General features: G+C 37.4%; 1 protein-coding gene across 1 annotated transcript in view; it reads left to right on the top strand.

Annotated features, from left to right (window-relative positions):
• The first annotated feature begins 3,050 nt into the window (after nucleotides 1–3,050).
• Nucleotides 3,051–24,214, top strand: part of LOC132488839 (alpha-fetoprotein-like) — a 38,835-nt gene continuing 17,671 nt past the window's right edge. The window contains exons 1-10 of the mRNA XM_060097546.1: nucleotides 3,051–3,135; nucleotides 4,244–4,295; nucleotides 4,442–4,583; nucleotides 5,909–6,120; nucleotides 9,287–9,419; nucleotides 12,429–12,526; nucleotides 13,563–13,692; nucleotides 19,162–19,373; nucleotides 21,071–21,203; nucleotides 22,850–22,947. Coding sequence (XP_059953529.1) covers nucleotides 3,051–3,135; nucleotides 4,244–4,295; nucleotides 4,442–4,583; nucleotides 5,909–6,120; nucleotides 9,287–9,419; nucleotides 12,429–12,526; nucleotides 13,563–13,692; nucleotides 19,162–19,373; nucleotides 21,071–21,203; nucleotides 22,850–22,947 — 1,295 coding nt within the window. The remainder of the gene's footprint in view (nucleotides 3,136–4,243; nucleotides 4,296–4,441; nucleotides 4,584–5,908; nucleotides 6,121–9,286; nucleotides 9,420–12,428; nucleotides 12,527–13,562; nucleotides 13,693–19,161; nucleotides 19,374–21,070; nucleotides 21,204–22,849; nucleotides 22,948–24,214) is intronic.

The raw sequence follows: 24,214 nt of genomic DNA on the forward strand, positions 1-24,214 counted from the left end.
TTGTCTGTAAAGGTTTTAATTTCTCCTTCAAATCTGAATGAGATCCTTGCTGGGTACAGTAATCTTGGTTGTAGGTTTTTCTCCTTCATCACTTTAAATATGTCCTGACAGTCCCTTTTGGCTTGCAGAGTTTCTGCTGAAAGACCAGCTGTTAACCTTAGGGGGATTCTCTTGTGTGTTATTTGTTGTTTTCCCCTTGCTGCTTTTAATATTTTTTGTTTGTATTTAATTTTTGACAGTTTGGTTAATATGTGTCTTGGCATGTTTTTCCTTGGATTTATCCTGTATGGGACGCTCTGCTCTTCCTGGACTTGATTGACTATTTCCTTTCCCGTGTTTAGGAAGTTTTCAAATATAATCTCTTCAAATATTTTCTCCGTCCCTTTCTTTTTCTCTTCTTCTTCTGGGACCCTTATAATTCGAATTTTGGTGCGCTTAATGTTGTCCCAGAAGTCTCTAAGACTGTCCTCAATTCTTTTCATTCTTTTTTCTTTATTCTGCTCTGCAGTAGTTTCTTCCATTATTTTTCCTTCCAGGTCACTTATCTGTTCTTCTGCCTCTGTTATTCTACTATTGATCCCTTCTAGAGAGTTTTTAATTTCATTTATTGTGTTGTTCATCACTGTTTGTTTGCTCTTTAGTTCTTCTAGGTCCTTGTTAAACGTTTGTTGTATTTTCTCCATTCTATATCCAAGATTTTGGATCATCTTTACCATCATTATTCTGAATTCTTTTCCAGGGAGACTGCCTATTTCCTCTTCATTTGTTAGGCCTGGTGGGTTTTTGCTTTGCTCCTTCATCTGCTGTGTGTTTCTCTGTCTTCTCATTTTGCTTAACTTACTGTGTCTGGGGTCTCCTTTTCGCAGGCTGCAGGTTTGTAGTTCCTGTTGTTTTTGGTGTCTGTCCCCGATGGCTAAGGTTTGTTCAGTGGGTTGCGTATGCTTCCTGGTGGAGCGGACTAGTGCTTGTGTTCTGGTGGATGAGGCTGGATCTTGTCTTTCTGGTGGGCAGGTCTACGTCTGGTGGTGTGTTTTGGGGTGTCTGTGGCTGTATTATGATTTTAGGCAGCCTCTGTGTTAATGGATGGTGTTGTGTTCTTGTCTTGCTAGTTGTTTGGCATAGGGTGTCCAGCACTGTAGCTTGCTGGTCGTTGAGTGGAGCTGGGTCTTGGTGTTGAGATGGAGATCTCTGGGAGATTTTCACTGTTTGATATTACGTGGAGCTGGCAGGTCTCTTGTGGTCCAGTGTCCTGAACTTGGCTCTTCCACCTCAGAGGCACAGCCCTGATGCCTGGCTGGAGCATCAAGAGCCTGTCATCCACACGGCTCAGAATAAAAGGGAGAAAAAAAAGAGGAAAGAAAGAAAGAAGACAAAATAAAATAAAATAAAGTTAGTAAAATAAAATATAATTATATTAAGAAAAAATTTCGTTTTGTAAAAAAAAGTTTTTTCAAAGTAATAAAAAAATTAAAAAAATGGACAGACAGAACCCTAGGACAAATGGTAAAAGCAAAGCTATACAGACAGAATGAAGCACAGAAGCATACACATGCACGCTCACAAAGTGAAAAAGGGGGAAAAAATATATATATATTTTGTTGCTCCCAAAGTCTACCTCCTCAATTTGGGATGATTTGTTGTCTATTCAGGTATTCCACAGACGCAGGGTACATCAAGTTGATTGTGGAGATTTAATCCACTGCTCCTGAGGCTGCTGAGAGAAATTTCCCTTTCTCTTCCTTGTTCGCACAGCTCCCGGGGTTCAGCTTTGGATTTGGCTCCGCCTCTGCCTGTAGGTCGCCTGAGGGCATCTGTTCTTTGCTCAGACAGGACGGGGTTAAAGGAGCAGCCGCTTCGGAGACTCTGGCTCACTCAGGCCGGTTGGGGGAAGGAGGGGTACAGAGTTCGGGGCAAGCCTGCATCGGCAGAGGCCGGCGTGACGTTGCAACAGCCTGAGGCGCGCCGTGCGTTCTCCCGGGGAAGTTGTCCCTGGATCGCGGGACCCTGGCAGTGGCGGGCTGCACAGGCTCCCCGGAAGGGAGGTGTGTAGAGTGACCCGTGCTCTCACACAGGCTTCTTTGTGGTGGCAGCAGCAGCCTTAGCATCTCATGCCCGTCTCTGGGGTCCGCGCTGATAGCCGCGGCTCGCGCCCATCTCTGGAGCTCCTTTAAGCAGCGCTGTTAATCTCCTCTCCTCACGCACCAGGAAACAAAGAGGCAAGAAAAAGTCTCTTGCCTCTTCGGCAGCTCCAGACTTTTTCCCGGACTCCCTCCCGGCCAGCTGTGGTGCACTAACCCCTTCAGGCTGTGTTCACGCCACCAACCCCAGTCCTCTCCCTGCGCTCCGACCGAAGCCCGAGCCTCAGCTCCCACCCCCGCCTGCCCCGGCGGGTGAGCAGACAAGCCTCTCGGGCTGGTGAGTGCCGGTCAGCACGGATCCTCTGTGCGGGAATCTCTCCGCTTTGCCCTCCGCACCCCTGTGGCTGTGCTCTCCTCCACGGCTCCGAAGCTTCCTCCCTCCGCCACCCGCAGTCTCCGCCCGCGAAGGGGCTTCTAGTGTGTGGAAACCTTTCCTCCTTCACAGCTCCCTCCCACTGGTGCAGGTCCCGTCCCTATCCTTTTGTCTCTATTTATTCTTTTTTCTTTTGCCCTACCCAGGTACGTGGGGAGTTTCTTGCCTTTTGGGAGGTCTGAGGTCTTCTGCCAGCGTTCAGTAGGTGTTCTGTAGGAGTTGTTCCACATGTAGATGTATTTCTAATGTATCTGTGGGGAGGAAGGTGATCTCCGCGTATCACTCTTCTGCCATCTTGAAGCTCCTCCCCGACATGATTCATTTTAAAATCCAGTATTCGTTAATGAATGCTATCTATGAAAAATATTTCTTCATTGTCATGAATTTCTGTAATTTTTTGAGGGTCATAGTGGCCAAGGTGGAAAAACATTCACCAGAAAAACGTTAATTATTAATAGCAATTACTTGGAAAGAATATAAAAGGATTCTTCAATTCTCTCAAATGATAGAACGTACTCTATAAAGATTCATCTGAAATAATGAAGACTGTTAGACCCATATCTTTGCTTGTTTTCTTCAGCTACATTAAATGTCAGACTCTTCAGAGAAGTTTACTAGATGCAGGTAGGGAATGCTATTTACAATCTATACACCCATGTGCCAGGAGATGAAACATAATGACTATTAACATATACATGGAAAGGCTTATCTTTCTCTGTGCTCATCACTGTCAGTAGAGTCATTGAAGATTGCTAGAAATTAACCTGTGGAATAGATACAGAAAGACAATTGATATATTGAAGCAACACACACAGGAAGATCTCATTTTCCATTTTCCACCTTACTTCCACTCTAGGTCAGAGAATGACATATTTCAAACTTGTGTTTAAAATTGGATAAATGATTTTAGATACAGCAATATTGTTTATAGTAGCAAGAATAATCCCATGAGCTACATTATTCAGTACCTACTATGTGCCAGGCACTGTGCTCAATGCTTCACACATAGGCTTTCATTTAACTACCCAATGTAGTAGAAGTTATTTACATTTGATAGAGAAACAGAAACTCTGAGTGCTTAAGTTATTTCCTCAAGGCCATATTGAGTATCAGAGCTAGAAGCTGAACTCAGAATAACTGTCTCCAAAGCCTTTACTTGTTAATATGTAAATAATAATGGTTTCTTTATTAAACAGATAGCTGCTAAGCTCTTTTGAAGCTATTGATATTAGAAGGAAGACACTGTTTTCAATAGAGAGCATGTGTATGTGTATGTGGTGAGTGGAGATGATGAAGATGAAGATGATGAACGAATCCAAGATGTATGAGTTACTCTCTTTGCCAAATTAAGCCTGGCAAAGTGTTAATGTTTATACTTTTGTTCCTAATGCCAGGCTTTAATTTTCTTAGTGTTCTTTGGGTGTGCTAGTAACTTCTAATAAGAGATAACCAAAGAGTGAAGTTTAATTAATTCAGAAGTATCAATACAGGTATGTGCAACTTATTTGTAAGACAATGACAGTTAAACTACATGATGTGTTTGACTAGAAAGAAATCATTCACAGAATACGGTTTAAATAAAAGATATATTCTTATAATTTGTTCTGGTTTATGATATAAACAAAAATAAATCTGGAAATTTATGAATGAATAAATATAGATTTGAATTGTCAGGGGGGATTTCAGTCTGCAAGATTTCCTCTTCTGTAAATAAAATCTCATTTTTTTTCAGCCATGCAGCACACTAATAGCCAGAATTATCTAGAGGAAAACTTAAGAGCTGTGTGAGTTTTATTATCAGTATTCTTTTGTTTGAAATGTAAAATCATATTAATTATTTTGGGGGGGAGTAGGGCAGTGATATAACAAGATTGATGGAGGAAAAGAGTTTGATTCTATCTTCAGCATTCACACAAGTGTTCTGTTTCAGCACTAGTATTATGATTGCACAGTTTCTTCAGAAATTGACTTATGAAAAAGTACAAACCATAGTTAAAGAATTGCTAGATCTTGCAGAGAAGTGCAAGAGTCTCAAGCCACATGAATCACCTTCAGAATGTTGTCACCAATTGGTAGGTGAATCATGTTCTGCCTTTTTCTCTCTGTTGTTTTAAAAACTAAATTGCAAACAAAAGATGTTGTTATGAAGTGTGATGATTGAATAATTAGGCAAAGGATTTTAAGGCAACAATATGTACATGTGTCACACTCAAGATATAATCTTTGTAGGTTTATAAACTTACATTTTATTATTTCATATCTGGGAAATCAGACTCTGAGAACCAAATGCTCAAGAGAATGAATTATACCCTAGAATGCCAATTTCTTAATTTAAGTCGGTTGCTCTGTCTCTGTCACTAGAATATTATTGTCTGACATCCTCATATAAAGGTTTCTGGGAAATTAATGTACTCATTTTAAAAGTTTCTAAGGGAATATAAAAAAGAAGAAAAAAGTGAATATTATTATAGGCTTTTTTCCCACTTAGTAGAAAATCTTGAAAATTACTATCATCTCGTAAAATATGTCTATCTTGTGATTAGAAAACTTCTTGATAAAAACTAACATATTCTTATAATCTACATATTTTTGGATCAATTATTCTCATATCAACAATTTAAATACAAATAAATAATTTTCTTTTTTATTTATAGATTTTTTTCACTCCATCTTCTTGGGCTAAAACCTACCTATTTTTTTATCAGACTCTAAGTAGTCATAGAAAAATCATTAGTCTAATTAGAGACATACTTTAAATGAAGTTCCTTTGCCAGTGTCTAGCCTCACTTATTTTATATCGATTTCTTCTTATTTCCATTTCCAAAGATGACCTTTTTCTGCCCTTATCCCACAAATCTGGAAGAATACGTCATTTGAGGTTTACAGCATCCCACACATTTACTGCCATTCAAAGATACTTGAAAACTGAATCATTACATTTCTATTTGAATATTTGACACTGAATACACATTGCTTCAGAGTTTAACTTTTAAAATAAGTTCCCATGGAAACCAACTAAAAACAATCAGGAAGCAAGGAAAGCAAACTAACAGCTGTTTCTTGGTGGGGAATTCTTATTAAAAATACCTTGATTTCTTTAGGTCCTGGACATTTTGGCTTACCTTTATTTTAATACCTTCAACAGTATGAAAATGAAGCACTTACATAAGTAGGGAGAAAATGATAAATTCTATTTGGCCAATGTCCAGCATGTGGGAATTTAGACTTAAGAACCTTTTAAAAGGCTTTCACTCAAAAGAGCTATGTCCAGGGACTATTGGATACAGAGTATAACATTATGCACTCAGTTGCCTTTCCTATATAATTCCTTAACTTTCCTGTGGTTAAAAATGTAGACCACAAGTGCCTTCCCTTAAGTTATTATTTCCCCCTACAGATGACTACCTTCCTAGAACATATTTGCAATAACCAAGGGTTGGCTGACAGACATGTATTTTCTGACTGTTGCAATACAAATAACTCAGCAAGACACAAGTGCTTCCTATCATACAAAAAGGATGTTGCAGGTTACAGTGATATATTCCAAATTTCAAATCCTGAGCAGATCTGTGAGATGAACAAAGAGAATCAAGTGCCAGTGAAAGAGAGGTAAGTCACTTTTCCTTGCCAGGTCTTTGAAAAAGAGTATTTTCCAATTTTGAAGACAGATCTTTTGTTTTAATATAAAAGCCTCTGAGTACACAATGCTTGATTATATAAAATTAAAGTGAAAATTTGAGCTACAATTAATTTTTTTCCCTCACAATGACAACATGGTCTTAGTAAACCCAAAAGGGCATGAAAATGTCTGTGCCATGAAACATTAAAAAGTACTAGGATCTGTAAAAGACCCATCTCCTCAAAGGTTAAATTGGTCAGACCAGTAGCAAATGATGTTGAAAAATACAGTCTAGTAGGCAAAGCACAATAAACAGAGTATTGGGATTAGAGAGCAGGTAATAGCTCAGACAATGGGCTGGTATTTGGGTGGCTCATCAAGGGATAGCAGGAGGGGTACCTGATAGGCATGGAGATAGAGTCTGTCATTGGGAACCTAGGAATAAGTAATAATTGTGGATCGGACAAAGATGAGTTATCTACTCAAGAACTCTGATTCTGTAATTCCCACCTGGAGTGGATAGCATGATAGCCCATGGGTAGGTGAGCTCATATTTTGGTTTCCTAGTTAGCACAGAAGTTTATCTTTTGAGAGTGAGGTATGAGCAAGTTAGAGGCAGGAAACCAAAACCAGAGAGAGGTAGAAATGACAAGTACAAAGCTTCAGTTCTCAAGGAATGCAGTTCTGGCCATCTGGTCAAGACAGACTCAGACACTAGGAATAAGGGAAAGATCTGATTGCTGGATCTAATGCAAAAGGCATGGTGGTGGTTTGATTTCAGACTTTAGACATGAAACTCTAAACCAGAAATGAATGAGCAGACAGGGTGACTTGATGTTGAACAATGTAAACACTTTTAATTCACTTATACATGGGCAGAATTGCCCCAGAAGTTACTGAGCCTTCAGGAAGGAATTAAATGGCCCCAGTCACTTAGGGAGAAAGGACTAAGGGACAAGGGATTGGGCTGGTTCCAACTGGTCTGGCATTAGGGGCAACCAAATGGGAAACTGTAATATGAGCTTGGTTACATATTAAGTGAAGTGCTAGCCACTCCAGGTGAGATTTATAAAATCAGGTTTGAGCATTCAGAGATTATGAAATCTAACCAATACTCAGGCAGTGAATCTAATCTCTTCTTGAACATTTACAATTAAGTCAGTATCAAGGAGTTATTTTATATGTTAATTTAACTTATGTGCATACAACCATAAATATTCAGGGGAAAATAATTTTCTAACTACTTGCTTCATAATTATGTCAACAACTTTGTTTAGTTCTCAACCAAAGAAACAGTAACTTATATCAAAGCTAGAGGGAAAGTCTGCTATTTCAGTCTTATCAAAAGATAGCATAGAATACAGATACACCAAACTGTAGTTATTGTATCTTTGGATTATCTAAGGAATTTTCAATAACTGTTTTGATCATTGTAAGATAAGTGTGACCCTTCGTTACCTTGCAATAGGGACATTCTATCTTTAAATGGCTCTAATGATTAGAAAGCTTTTTCCTTATACTAAGTTCAACTTTGCCTTTGGTGATTTGAAATTAGATTAGTTCATACTGAAAATCCTCTATGGGAACTAAGTTACTGCAGCACAAAAATGAACTCTTAGTTTAGAACAGAGAGCAGAGATATTGAATGGCTCCAATGAAATTTCCTATCAACCAAGAATTTTGCCTTATCTTGGGTGGCAGTTGTATCTTGATAATGTCAATTCTGCTTTTCTTGTTTTACAAGTTGGGCTTGAGAAACTTTGCTGAAATGAAACAAATCTATTGACTGAACTTCCAAGAATAAGGGGGGTGAGGGTGGAGGTTGGGTGGGGGTCAGCATTTTCTCTAGCTTAGCCTTTTGCTTATACTATCCAAATAAATGATTAAAGCCTTAACTATACTTTCATTTTGGCTTTTTGTCTTCATTGGCTACTCTGGAACTTGGCAGGTCAGGCTTCTCCAGCTCAGCTCAGCTCCTGACACCTCTCTTCCAAGGGGTAACTCAGGAGTGCAAGATCCTTCCATCTTGGAGCTATACAATCTGGAGCATGTGTTTCCAAGGTTACTGCAAAAAAGAAAGAGAGAGACTAGGGAACTGTGCAAAGTAATTAATACCCAAACCTAGGAGTGGTGTATGGCATGTTTATTCATATTTCATTGATTAGAACTCAGTTATATATTCCCACCTAACTGCAAGAGAGGCTGGAAAAGTAGTCTTCCTGTGAACACAAGAAGAGAAAGTGGATTTGTGTGAGCATTGAGCCAGTTTTTGTCTGCAATGTCAACTTTTTTGGGGTATTTGTGTGTATGGGGAGGTGGGGAGTAAATAATATGAGTACGCATTGTGGAATAGTGTGAGGAGATATGATTATAAGTGAAAGGCAGACCTGGTACCCAGGCTGTATAATGAGTGTAAAGAATAAATTTGAGAAGCAAATTAAGACTGGGATTTAGTAAGAAACCAAAATATTGTGTGACATGTCTTGGAGGACAATGGCATTAACTTTTCTAGTCTAGAAAGATCTTATGGATGATTTCAGAGATTCCTCTTCACCCACCAATAGCTTCTAAATTTAATTCCCCTTCACCAGTTGTACAATCCTCCATTTACAATCAGTTTAGACTATTGAACTTTCTATCTCCTACTACTTATATAAAAATGAAAAGTTTTAATTACTGATTTTCTTTACCTACTGGTCCAGAAAGTACAGTTGGTGACTTCATGGGCATTGTCCAACCTCACAGTGATCTCTCTGTAGTGAACTTTTTTTTTTTTTTTTTTTTTTTTTTTTTGCTGTACGCGGGCCTCTCACTGCTGTGGCCTCTCCCGTTGCGGAGCACAGGCTCCGGACACACAGGCTCCGCGGCCACGGCTCGCGGGCCCAGCCGCTCCGCGGCATGTGGGATCTTCCGGGATCGGGGCACGAACCCGTGTCCCCTGCATCGGCAGGCGAACTCTCAACCACTGCGCCACCAGGGAAGCCCCTGTAGTGAACTTTTGATGCATTTAAGTACAGTGCTATCCTATTTCTGTCACCATGAAATTCTAGAAGTTTCAGGTCAACAAAACTAAATGAATCCTAAGTTTTTAAGAAACAGTGTCAGCATATGTTCTTGAATTCCAAATTATATAGCTTTGTATTTGTCAAATTACAGGTACATTTATGAAACTTCTAGGAAACATCCATTCTTGTATGGACCCACTATTCTGACCATGTCTGCTTGCTATGAAACAGCTGTTCAGTCTTGTTGCCGAGAAGAAAATAAGACTGAATGCTTCCAGATAAAGGTAAACTATTCATATGTCAGCTCTTACTTAGGGACTTGCTATGCTAAGTGTGGGCTATGGACCAGCAGCATATGCATCACCTGGCAGCTTGTTAGAAATACAGTCTGAAGATTTTCTCCAGACTTGCGAAAGAAGACTTCATTTTAACAAGATACTCAGGCAATTCATATAGTCCTTAAATTTTGAGAAGCATGATCTAGCATAAATATAACTTCATAATAAATATTTAATATTCCAGTTATTATTTCTGTATAACAAAACACCCCAAAATTTAGTGGCTCAAAAGAATAACAATTAGTTTATTACTCTTATGGTTTCAGTGGGTCAGGAATTCAGGAAGGGCTCATCTGGGCTTTTCTGGCTACTGATTTTTCATGGGGTTGCAGTCAATGGCTGGGGCTCTGAAGGTCTGTAGTACCTGGGGGTTGGTCCAACATCTCTTTCTCCTCATATTATCTCAGGGCCTTTCAATGTGGTCTCTCTGCCTTGGCTGGTTTGGGCTGCTTCACAGAATGGCAGCCTCAGGGCAGCTGGACTGCTGACATATGGCCAAAGTCTCAAGAATGAGTTTTCTAGTGGATGAAGCAGAAATTGCATGGCTTTTTATGACCAGGATTCAAAAGTTAATTCTACTCTACTCTATTGGTTGAAATATCATAAAATCTCACCAGTTTGAAGGGGAAAGTAAATATACTGTAACGAAGGCTCATTGTAAGAAGAATATGGGATAGAAGTTGTTATTATAACCATCTTTGGAAAATACAGTTAGCCTCACACTTAATTTGAACCGTGTGGCTTTTTCTCCTTCATTGAATAGACATAAATCGGTGACTAGTTCCATGATAAAAGTACTTTTTATGTATGTTCATTAAAGGTTCTAAATATCAACACAAAATAACCATCCTTAGAAGGCACACCAGATGGATTTTCCCAAGGTCATGTTGAAATGAATAGTAGTTTGATAATCGTTTTGATGAATTCCTCAAGTCTAAGGGCAGTGCCGCTTCTTCCTTGCTGTTTTCTTTGATCTCCTCAGTGAGAATTTCTCCCATATTCCTCTCAACCCCTATTTCTCTATTCCTCTAAAGCTATTTCTCCTATTGAGCTCCTCAATATCTACCTTGTGTAAGAAATTAAATAATGTATCTAAAGAGTCTGACATATGCCAAGTACTCAATAATCGTAGCTATTATCATTAAAGCTACTTATATATATTTCTTTCCCTAGTCATCTCCAATTCCTTCAGAAGCCAATTCTGAATTCCTAAGCAGGACAGTCATTTTTTCTCCTGTTGGTTTCATATTATTAAAAACAACAAAAACAAGTGATTGTGTAGACTTAAGTCTCATTACCTGGCATTTTAGAAGAATGAACTTTTTCATGAAGGTTAGTTTTTTTTAGGTAACTTGTTTCAAAGTTTTCTTAATCTTAACCCTTTCGGAGGAAATTTTTCCTTAATGTATAACATGCCCCTATAATTTTTAAAAAAAATTTTATTTGAATATAGTTGATTTACAATGTTGTGTTAGTTTCTGCTGCACAGCAAAGTGAATCAGTTATACATATACATATATCCACCCTTGTTTAGATTCTTTTCCCATATAGGTCATTGCAGAGTATTGAGTTCCTTGTGCTATACAGTAGGTTCTTCTCAGTTATCGATTTTTTATATAGTAGTGTGTATATGTCAATTCCAATCTCCCTATTTATCCCTACCCTCCCCTGACCCCAATTTCCCCCTGGTAACCATAAGTTTATTTTCTACATCTGCGACTCTATGTCTGTTTTATAAATAAGTTCATTTGTACTTTTTTTTTTAGATTCCACATATTAGCAATATCATATGATATTTGTCTTTCTTTGTCTGACTTATTTCACTCAGTATGACAATCTCTAGGTCCATCCACATACTAAGCATAAGCAGATGCTTTTAAGTTAGCTAAGAGTTCTGTTCACCTCTCCCTCACTTTGTGTTTTTTACAGTCTTGCTGCCTCCAGAATGTCTGTTCCTAGAAGTTCTTACTCCTTGCCCAGAGAAAACTGCATAGCCCATCATGTAAAAAGTTGTATCTATGATCAGAGAATGTGGTTTATGAGTTAAGCCTTCACAGACTCTCTTGTGAAGAAGTGGATAAGCTTGTTTGTATTTGATTTCAAATGAGTATAATACAACAAAATAAGAATAAAAATAATAATTATATTTATAATTAATCATAAAGTATAATTTATTATCGTTGTGCCAGATTTGTGGTTTGAATATTGCCTCTGTATACATTATCTAACTTGTTCTTAAAAAAAAGCATTGTAAGGTGCTGTTACCCCAAGTTAAAATAATATATGGTCAATATAATGTTTTAAGTGAATGTATAGAGCTCTTCTGAAATTTAAAATGTTGTTATTCTCCCACCACACAGAGATACCAATTTTGGTATATTTCCTTTTATTCATTTTTTTCATTCACAGGTTTTATTTTGTACATTGTTGTGATCAAATTGAATATATAGTTTTGGTTAGAGACTTAAATACATGTGCTTTTTATTAGAAGTCAAAAGTCAAAATTCTAGGTTAAAGAATACGAACATTTTCTGGGGGGGGGGCTCCATTAATATATATTGCAAAACTGGAGCATATATCATAGATAAGCATTTGGAGACATGTTCAAGATGACAGGGCTAGTAACTTGAATAAAACCAAAATACAACTGTAAGACATTATCAAAAGTTATTCTAGTGGCTCTCTGGATTTTTGTTTGTTCACTTTCTTCTTCTCATTTATATGCCAAATGTCTAAGTTCTGGGATGAACAATCTCTGGGGAAGGGAGATGCTATTTTATAAAAAACAAAAAAACAGAACCTTCACCAAATTATGCTTTTACATTTGGCCTCATAGATAAGACAATAAAAACTTTCTAACTTTGAGGAGATACATGATTTTTATTTTTCTCTCTTCTTTACTAACCATGAGATGAACTTCTTCTGTTCTTTGATGAGTTGGTTTTCTAATTACAGCTAGAACCCATCAGAAAATACGTTAGAGAAATGTCTTCGAGGCATCACCACTTATGTGAGATTGGGATTAAATTCAACCACAAAGTAGCAAAAGCAGTGTAAGTTACCTATTTAGATTTGTGGACTTTGTTGCTTTGGATCACCCTCTTTGATTAAACTCATTTGAAAAATCATTTATCTTTCGTTTGCTAATGTCTCAGTGCAAATCTGTTTCCTTTTTCTTCACGTGTGCTACTTGCCTGTTCAATAGGGCACACTGGGCTGTGCCTGAAACTGCACAGTCCTCCTCTCTACCCACTATCTCCTGTGGGGTTGATATCTCCTTTATCAACTTCTTCCAACAGCTCAAATCCTTTAGGCTCTTCTCCAGTGCACAAAAGATTCTGTACATTCAGATGCTCACACTTAGTAACTCTGCATGGTAAAGGCTGGAGTACAAAAGGTATTTTTCTCTTGGAAGATAAGAAATATTTTGGCTCTAATGTCATGTAGGACAGAAAAAGTGAGTGGTGTTTTTTGGGGTGGGGATAGAGGAGTGTGGAGTGGGAGGGGAATTTGATGCTACTCAGTGTGCCTCTATCTTGGGGCCAGATTGTGTTTCTGTCCCAAGTTTACCCCTGAAGATATGCATCTTCCCTTATATCACCTTCTTCCCCAATTTAGGATAACATTGGGCTGCCTGGAAGCTCAGTTTTCCTTATAAGGCAAGCCCATTTTTCATATTTCTAGAAAAATGTCAGGGATGTTTTTCAGTTGTCAACAGAGAGGGACAAGGGAGAACCAAACCTCTTACAATTATTATCTTTCTGATGAAGAATTTTATTTGGAAAGTCAGGTCAGATAAATTCCCAAATTACCTATCTAAGCAACTCAACTACTTTAAGCAATAATTTGAATGATGAAAATGACTGTATTTACACGATTATGAATTGAATAATTTTCATTTTGTGATTTACATCTTTGTATGGCTCTGGGTTCTATCACTGTAGAAATAGAAGACATTTATAATATACAACTGTCTTCATCCTACATTTGCAACTGTGTTTCTATTCTTTTGGTTACTCAATGAACTACAACTAATTTTAGAAAGAATTGAATTCAAAAAACTGTTTAAAATGTACATTTTTTTTTCAGGGAATTGGTTCTGTTGACTAAAAAACAACCTAAAGCTAACTTTTCTGAAATTGCCAAGCTGGCCATGGATATTAAAAATCTGCATCAGATCTGTTGTGAAGGAAATGCAGTAGCGTGTGTGCTTGGCAGAGTAAGACTTTCTCTTTTCTTAAAACTCTTTAAAATACTTGTACTTTTAAAATAAAGGTGAGGGTGGTATAAATGAATCTAAAAATGTAATTATCATTTCTCAATATTACCAACAGAATGGTGTCTCCCCTCCTCTCTCTTCTCTTCTCATGAAACAATTTTTTTTCTTTCTTTTCCTCCCTTCCTTGCTTCCTTCCTTCTTTTCTTCCTTCCTTCCTTCCTCATTCTATCTACTTTATTCTTTTATTCTTAAAGTTTTAGAGCTGACTACTAATTTTCTTCCAAATTGGGATTGTATTTCATTAATCTTTGAATCTCTAGAAAGTCTTAGAATTGCAAACTATACCCTTAGGCCTTATCAGCCTGGAGGAAAGAAGAAACCACCAAAAGCAAAGATGTGGCATCGAAGGACAAGGGCCGGGGCATGGACAGCATAGAACTCACCTGCCACACGTCCAAATGTAAAGTCTCAAAATCCCAGAGAAGGAAAAAATTGTAGCTGTTAAAATCCTGATAACGTTTTAGTAAAGCACAAGTTACAAACATGTTCCTATTCATTCTACAAGTTTGAAAACTGAATAATTTTCATCATGATAAAAAATAAAACAGAAACAAAGGAAGACTACAATCATGATTTCAGTGAGAAATCTATGACTCTTATGGGCAGGAATCCTTACCCCCAACAATTTTTGTCCCATTACACAACAGATTAAGGAATGTGGGTAACAATATCAATTAAAATAGAAAAATCATTGAATCGAACACTCAGTAGAACCCCTAAGATTCTAAGTCCTCAAATGTCTACTTAGCTGGAACGGAGAGTTGGGGTCGGACCATAGCTTTCCCTTGGCAGCCATCGCAGTTGGCCATTGTTTGGTCAGTGCCACATTCAGCTTGACCGAAAGATGGTGGCTGCTACTGCCAATTCCATCCTGGAGATAGACAATATAAAGTTGCTTCTTGGATTACTTCCTGTATGGCAAGAATCTCAATGCATACTGGAAGCAATACTATCCTATACACTTAGAAGTCATGCTGGCTCTTTAGAACAGACTCTCAGAATCCTATCTGCATGAAGATTAGGTGAAAATTACAGAGAACTTTGGGACCTATCCATAGGTATTAAAACAAAACAAAAGAAAAATCTCTAAAATCCTTTAACACATAAAAAATACCAATGCCAAACTGGTAACTCTAGAACAGCTCCTGTTATGGTCTATACTATGACAGGAATGCTAGAACAATCTCCAGTTATTTAATTGTATTAGGTAGTATTCATAAGCAATATAAGGTAACTTTAGATAGTTCTGGCATTCCTGTTTTATTCTAGACTATAAAGGAAACAGGTTTAGAGTTATTAGCTTGACAAAATACTTTTATGTGTTGAGATGTTTCACTCTGTTTTAGAGGTTGTCTTGTTTTGTTTTAAATAGGATGAATTCTGAACATTAGTAAATATTCTTCTGTCTTCTTAGGGTGATCATTTGATTTTTATTGTTTGACTTATCCATTGAAGAATTATATTAGAAGATTTCTTAATATTTACCCATTTTTACATTGCTCAAGTCAATATCATTTTACTATATGTATGGTCTCTCTCTCTCTCTACATATATATATATATATGTCACATTTTTGCATTTATCTTTTGATGTGAAATGGATCTAGAACTTTCTTTTATGGCACATATTTTATCATGTTTTAGTATCCAGTTATGATAACTTCTAAAAGATGAATTAGAATTTTTTTCCTTTCGAATTCTCTGAAATAACTTAAATAGCACTGTAACTTACCTGTTTTCAGGTTTGTCTGTGAAACTGGAGGAGGGATGGAGATACAAACTGATGTGACAGCTTCTCCATTTCTTTTGTTATGGATTTATTTAAACATTGTTTCAGTCAATCTTTATTATTCATGAATTCTGTACTTGAGAATTCACCTACATGCCAAAATTTATTTGTGACCCCCAAATCAATACTCACAGCACTTTGTGGTCATTCCCAGATTTATGCATGCTCAGAGCAGTGGAAATCTGAGTTGCCAGATGTGCATGGCTCCAGCTATAATAGAACAAGTTGATGCTCTCTGCCTTCTTGTTGTAGCTCTCATACTGTAAATAGGTGTTCTTTTTACAGTCTATTTAGTGCCACATTTTCTGCATTTCTGTGCTTTTTGTTGATGAGTTAGCTGTTTAAAATGGCCTGAGAATAGTTCTGAAGTGTTGTCTAGTGTTCCTAGAAGCTGTGATGTGCCTTGTGGAAAGAATATGTATTTTATTTTATTAGAGTATAATTGCTTTACAATGGTGTGTTAGTTTCTGCTTTATAACAAAGTGAATCAGCTATACATAAACATATATCCCCATATCTCCTCCCTCTTGTGTCTGCCTCCCACCCTCCCTATCCCACCCCTCTAGGTGGTCACAAAGCACTGAGCTGATCTCCCTGTGCTATGCGGCTGCTTCCCACTAGCTATCTATTTTACATTTGGTAGTATATATAAGTCCATGCCACTCTCTCACCTCATCCCAGCTTACCCTTTCCCCCTCCCCGTGTCCTCAAGTCCATTCCCTATGTCTGCATCTTTATTCCTGTCCTGCCCCTAGGTTCTTCAGAACCTTTTTTTTTTTTTTTTAGATTCCATATGTATGTGTTAGCATACAGTATTTATTTTTCTCTTTCTGACTTACTTCACTCTGTATGACAATCTGTAGGTCCATCCACCTTACTAAAAATAAGTCAGTTTAGTTTCTTTTTCTGGCTGAGTAATATTCCATTGTATATATGTACCACATCTTCTTTATCCATTCATCTGTTGATGGACACTTAGGTTGCTTCCATGTCCTGGCTATTGTAAATAGAGCTGCAATGAACATTGTGGTACATGAATCTTTTTGAATTATGGCTATCTCAGGGTATATGCCCAGTAGTGGGATTGCTGGGTTGTATGGTAGCTCTATTTTAGAATATGTAATTTAGATAAGCTTTGTTCATGTATGAGGAATAGTGCTGGTGGCTATGAGTTCAATGTGAATAAATCACCCATATGCAGTAGTCCCCCTTATTGCCCCCTTTGCTTCCTGAGGTTTCAGTTAATGACAGTCAACTTTCCTCTGAAAATATTAAACAGAAAAATCCAGAAATAAACAATTCACAAGTTTTAAATTGTGCACCGTTCTGAGTAGCATGATGAAATCTTGTGCCATCTTGTTCCATCTCATCAGGGCCGTGAATCATCCCTTTTCTCGGGGATTAGCCACTTAGCAGCCATATAGATTATCAGATTGGCTGTCCTGGGATCACAGTGCTTGTGTTCAAGTCACCCTTACTTTACTTAACAATGGCCCCAGTGCACAAGAGTAGTGATGTTGGCAATTTGGATCTGCCAAAGAGAAGCCATAAAGTGTACCCTTGAAGTGGAAAGGTGAAAGTTCTCAACTTAATAGGAATAAGAAAACAAAAATCATATGCTGAGGTTGCTAAGATCAATGGTAAGAACAAGCCTTTTATCTGTGAAATTGTGAAGAAGGAAAAAGAAATTCATGTTAGTTTTGCTGTCACACCTCAAACTGTGAAAGTTTTTGCCAGAGTGCATGATAAGTGCTTAGTTAAGGTGGAAAAGGCATTAAAATTGTACAATAAGGTATTTTGAGAGACCAGATTCACATAACTTTTATTACAGTATATTGTTATAATTGTTCTATTTTATTATAAATTATTTTTGTTAACCTCTTACTGTCCCTAATTTATAAATTAAACTTTATCATAGGTATGTATGTACAGGAACAAACATAGTATATATAATATTTGGTACTATCTGCAGTTTCAGGCATTGACTGGGGGTCTTGGAATATAACCCCTGTGGGTAAGGGGGGGCTACTCTATATTAAATAAGGTGTTTTTAAACAGAAACATACACAAAATAAGGTTATGTCTTGATCTGTTGATGAAAATGTGGCCAGAGACTTGCAGAAAACTTGGTCTGTATTTCCTCTAGGGTAGATGATTCAATATTCACGAATTCAGTATTTATAACTACTGTGAATAATGAGAATCAACTGTACTTATTTTTGTCAGGTTTTAAAATATACATTTTACTTTAAAAAAATCTCCTTCATTAGCACTTTCTCATTTAGAAATATACAGTTCTACCGGACAATATTATTATTTGATAACTAAAAACATCAATTATGTAGTTATACCTCCTTTCCCCGCATGTATATATGTTTTCTCCTTTAAGTAATTAGTTTTGCAAAGGGACTATTTAATTTACTGTTCTTTTCCAAGACAGAGTTCTTGGAAAATGACATTTGCTCTAGTCTCACAACTAGGTGGAGCCTAGTCAGAAGTGATTTATGTCATTTCTAGGCCTGGCCTATAAAATCTCCTGTCCAAAACACCCAATCTGAGGTCAATGTTAGAATCTACAGGTTGAAGATGACAGGGCCTCTGTCAGCCTGGTTCTCAGAACTACTGCCCAGAGGCAATACACCTCCCCTTCTCAATAGGACTTTATTGAGAAAGAAACAGACTGGATCCTATTAAGCCACTGAGAGCAGGCTCGCCACTTAACTAGTGTACACACTCTCCCTTATTGGTCTCAACCTGACCTCACAATGCAGCTTCAATTTACCACTCTCAGATCTAGAACTTCAGTACATTCTTCTTCTCTCCTGATCCCTTAATCTTAATCTCAACTAAATTTTCCCAATGAGCTCAAAATGTCCTATATACCATTTCCCAAGTATGCCATGTTCTTCACCTCTAAGACTCTTTATATATAAAGATGGATAATTCTAGTATGCTTTTCCTCTCCATTTGTTTCTAACTATTTGTCCTTCAAGATTCAAATCATTCAAGATCTTCAATCTGACCTTTATCCAGTCTGGATTGCCAATCTCTCTTTTTCCTTCCAAAATATAATACATGCATTTCTCTAACAATTTAGTTTATAATGCATTATTATTGTTGTTTAATTATTTGACTCTCCAACTAGATTGTGACTTCCTTAAGTATAGAGACTAGCTTGTTCATACACACATGTACTTATTTTTGTATGTGTATATATAAGTAAATATGTAAGTTTTATAGTAATATTACAGTAATGTATGTAGAAAATGACAGAGACAAAATGTTTTCTAAACTGGGATCCCAGAACGATAACAACAGTAGCAAGTAATAAAACTCTTCATTTGTATTTTGTTGGGCTAAACTTGAAAACAATAATACAGTCTGTCTCCCTTTAAGTTCTTTAAGAGATGTTAGAAGAACTTGTGACACTTGAGCAAAGTCAAATAGAGAAGGTTTCTTATTAGAATGAGTCACTATAAATGACTTTTTTTGGTCTCTCAGTTTGCCATGGAAAAAGCAATATAAGATGCCAAGTTTTTCTCTGGTTTTCTACTAATAACAATAAAAAGAAATAAGTTCAGAATGAAGTCATCAAAAATAACTGCTCTTTTATGTTTATAGAGCCAGCTTATGAACTATACCTGCTCTAAACAGGCTACACTATCCAGCAAGATCACTTCATGCTGTGAACTGCCAGAACCATTCCGAGGGGAATGCATTATCAACTCAGAAAATGACAAAACTGATCTCTCATCCCTGCCACTTAGCAGGTTTACAGAAGACCAGTTTGTATGCAAACAATTCACTGACAAACAAGATGACTTCCTACAAGAGTAATATGGCTTTTTATAAAATCTTAGTAATGGTATATTGTATTTATGGATTTTTTTGGGAGAGATTACAAACTTGAATGTTGACAGAGGCGAGCCAATGATGTGAGTGAATGGTTAAATGGCTGAGAGGAGATGCCTTGTGGAGTCCAAGGTTTCAGCTACTATTTGGCTCTAGCTACTTGTTACCATATGGGAATGTAGGCTTTTGGTCGTTGGATCAACTGCATTTTGAGAGAAGTTGGAAGTCTCTTGATTTTTTTTTTTTTTTTTTTTTTTGCGGTACGCGGGCCTCTCACTGTTGTGGCCTCTCCCCTTGCGGAGCACAGGCTCTGGACGCGCAGGCTCAGCGGCCATGGCTCATGGGCCCAGCAGCTCCGCGGCATGTGGGATCTTCCCAGACCGGGGCATGAACCCGTGTCCCCTGCATCGGCAGGCGGACTCTCAACCACTGCGCCACCAGGGAAGCCCAAGTCTCTTGATTTTTAAATGTTGACAGCTAATATAGGAGTTTTAAAAAACACAGTGAGTGTCACGTGTGTGCAAGCTTTGCTCTGAGGGACTTAGAGTCATCCCTAAGTAAGGGTTTCAGATTGGTATGCCTGGCCAGCTCTTCTAATTAATTTAATGCCTACTATCAAAGCCATAGTGTGGCATTACAAGATTAAAGAGATGGAGTTCTAACATCTCTGGTGTCCATTCAGAAGTGCAAACTATTTTAGGCATAAAGCAAACTGATTTCAATATATTATAATATTAAGACAGTATTACTGAATGATTGAAATAGTTCCAAAGTCACTTTGTGAAGTATTACTTGGAGCAGCTAAATTCTAACAAAACATAAGAATTTGAATTTTCCTCAAAGTTTTCTGTAGATTGACTTTAGCTATATTTCTGAAATTACATTTGACACTGGCTTATAAAAGTAAATGTCACTACCTGAACTCACTTATCCCTAAACTTGCATTTAGTATTGAAAAAGTCGATAGGCACAACTTCCCAGTGGAAATTACGTTAGACTCTGAGTTGTGAGACCTGAGTTCCAGTCTAGCTTGGTCATGCATCAACTTTGAAATGCAGTTCAAGCCACTTGATTTCCCCACACTTTTGGGTTCCAACTATAAACTGAGGCAGTTGGATAAGATCACTTCAGATGTCCCTTCTGCAATTCTATGATTCCTTTGAAAATATTCTAGAGTCCAAATTTCTCTTTCTTGTAACCCAGAAGAATGTGCAGATTATGGACAACTCATGCTTGAAGGCCTATGTGGAAAATAGGGGAAGGTGCTTATTTAATACCTAGTCAGCATAGTCTTGCAAAAAAAATTGTAATATTTATAAAATCTAGCCTCAAAGTCATCAAGAAAATGTTCTCACCCAACCACTTGAAATGAATTTCTAGTAAAAGTAAGGGGAGACCTTGAGCCAGGAACTAAATCTTATCAGGATGTTTTAGGTTCAAGTTTGAATCTGCCACTCACTACTGTGTAACTTTGGAAAACTCACGTAATTTTATTGATTTGGTTTCCTTATCTCAAAATATAGCCAATAAAACTCTCCTGCCAGCCTCCCAAGATTTGCAAATACCTAAAGTCAGTTAAAATATTGAATAAATGTCATGGCCATAGTTGGCTTTTGAAAGCAAACTATGGCTTCAGAAATTCAGTGTTTACTTTCTAATGTGCTTCATGTGCTTACAGGTTTCTTTATGAATATTCAAGAAGACATCCAGAGTTGGCAGTTCCAGTGATTTTAAGAGTGGATACAGTATATCAAAACTTACTGGGAAAATGCTGTAAATTAGAAAATCCTCTGGAATGCTATAGTCATGGGGTAAATTCCTTTTTTTAAACCTGTTTCTCATAAGTGATTATAAATATAGGGAAAAGTCCAATGCTGTTAGTAGTGCTGTACTTTTGTAAGATGATTATACATGTCCTTTCTAATTGCAAGCACTACCCAAAAACTTTGATTTCTGTCTAAACCAAAGGCCACATCATTATACAGCAGCAACTTTTTGTGTGAGTCACTGCCTCATAGATTCTGTGTTTTATGAAAACAACTCTGTGCAATCTTCTCTTTAAAGTTTGCTTGGCATGGTAGCAGGTAGCATGAAAGCATAGCCTATTAGGGTGGGGGAAGGTTGACGGTTTCCACCAAGCAGGCCTAGAAACTGTCCCTATCTCAGGCCAGAAATCATACTGTTCACAGTCAGCAGCTCCTGTTGTGTAGTTGACCTGGAAAAAGCCAGTTGCCTTACAAATCTCTGACCAGATGATCTGTTATCCACAGTTTACCAGGAGCCAGGTGGTTCTGGCTTTTGTTATGCTAATTGGTGGCTTACATATTTATAGAGAGGTGGGGATGGAGGACGAAGGCATTTCTTGTCCTGTTTGAGCTCAAGCAGGTACACCTAGCATCTTCCTGTTCCCGGAGAGAAGGCTAAATGAAGGCGACTTAGTCTTTTGTAGGTTAGCACCCTTTCATAACATCACCTGTAGACTCCACAATCATCATTATGATAATAGCCCCTTATAGGAGCATGGATGTTTGGAGTTTACAAAGTAGCTTTACAACAAGTGTCCTATTTTATCCTCACAACAGCTTGGTAAGATAGGTAATGGCATAAGTACTAGCTACATTTTGTAGATGAGAGTTTTGAGTTTCAGAAGGTTCAGGTGACTTGTCCAATGTCACACAGGCAGTAAGGACAAGGCTAAGTGTTAAATCCAGGCAAACAGTTTACCAATCAGGTAAAATTTTTACTATAACAAATACTGTTTATTAGGATCAGGTGGACTGGGTCTGATTACTTAAGAAGATAATCAGTGCTCCTACCAAAGAGCTAAGTCTGCAAGGTCACTCATATCTTCCCACTGGAATTTTATTTGCACTGTTCAAGAATTCTTTGAACTTTCATTTAGCTCTGAGAATTCCATGTGATTCCCTTCAACGTGTATTTGTGGAGTGCTTTACTATGTTCAAGTCTGGTACTTGTTTTTATTAAACCATGACTTCTTAATATGTATCTATATTTCTATACCTACATCCATATCTCTATATCTGTACTGTTTACATAAAAATGCTGGATTATTAAAAATAACCAATATGCACGCATACACACCCACATTCTGATCAATTAAACTTAGATCTATAAATTACTTTTAAGGACCTCTTTTTGGCTTGATGAATGATTAGCTTTATGCTTATAAAATATGCCATTTAAGCCCATAAATGAGTTCATACCACAGGAAACTAAATATCAATCTTGCTGTCCCACTTTTTTCTCCACAAAGTACATGGCCATTCCTGTTTCAGCAAAATGCGTTTTTTTCAACATTTCCAAACTCACTAAGTAAATAAAACCCTGGGTTTAGTAAAACAGTCACATTAAACTATTACAGAAGATGGTTTTGCAATCTTACCTCAAGATATATTGTTGCAACGATAGATAAACACTGATTATCTTTATTTTTCAGGAAGAGATGTTTCAAAGAGTGGTTCATGAAAGCCATGAGCATGTGAAAAATCAGTGTGATTTACATGAGAAATTAGGAGATAGTAACTTCCATGACAGGTATGCTTCCAAGATATTGTCCAGATTTATGGTTATTCATGAGTTTTTGTTGACTCCTGCTGCTGAGAGTTGCTAAGAGTCTATCTTCAACCTTAAAATCTCAGAGGCCAAGGAAAAACTCAGTTCAGAATTAACCTAGCTATCTTTGTCTTGATAAGACAGTTGTCCACATAACCTTGGGTGCTTTTACATTGCTTTTTAGGCCAGTTTCCAGATTCCAATCAATGCCCAGAGGTCAGGGAGCCAGCTGACCCTGACTGCCCTTCCGCAATCCCATAGGAGCCCTCTACCCTTCACCTGGACATTTAGTTTGGGGCTTTGCATGCAATCTGGAGTCAAGGCTGCAACAGAGATCTAATCTAGGTTTGCTTTGTCAGTTTCAAGTCAGGTCAATATAGCAAATACAGTATTTTCACCATCAAGAGAGAGATAAACAGGTACCTTAGTCAGAGGGAGCACACGTAACTCTTTGTGTGCAGAGAGCCTGGTAAATTCCATTGTATTTCAAAGATTAAGATATCCAAAAAAAGAAAAGCCAATTTTCAGTTATCTTTAAGATCTTACTGTAATAGTTTATTAAGAAACAGAGTATATATGTCAATCCCAATCTCCCAATTCATCACACATATATACACTAATATGTATAAAATGGATAACTAATAAGAACCTGCTGTATAAAAAAGTAAATAAAATACAATTCAAAAATTCAAAAAAAATATACAACTGAATGCAGAAAACCAGGTGGAGGGCACTACATGTTTGTGGATGTTATTTCAATAAAAATCCAAACAGTTTAGTGTGTGTGTGTGTGTGTGTGTTTGTGTTTTGATAAAATGATCTTAAAATTGAAACAGATATAAAATAGGTAACTAATAAGAACCTGCTGTATAGCACAGGGAACTCTACTCAAAAAAAAAAAAAAAGAAGCAGAGTACTGGGGAAAAGTTCAGTTTGATACAGTGTCCCATAATATTGAGCTTAAATTAAATGTCCAGAATAATGGATCAAAAAAAATTGTTCTTGTTTTAGAATATTTGGCTTATTATTATTTTTTACTGTTGTGTTTAATTGCTAACGTCTAGCTTAAGGATTAGACTGGTGGCTCTCAAACTTTAGAGTGCATCAAAATTACTTGGAGGACTTGTTAAACACAGCCCACCCCTAGAGTTTCTGATTCAGTAAATCTGGGGTGGGGCATGAGAACTTCTAACAAGTACCCAGGGGATGCTGCCAATCCAGGGGTCACACTTTAAGAAGCACTGGATTA

Source organism: Mesoplodon densirostris, chromosome 1, assembly GCF_025265405.1.
Source record: "Mesoplodon densirostris isolate mMesDen1 chromosome 1, mMesDen1 primary haplotype, whole genome shotgun sequence".
NCBI lineage: Eukaryota > Metazoa > Chordata > Mammalia > Artiodactyla > Ziphiidae > Mesoplodon > Mesoplodon densirostris.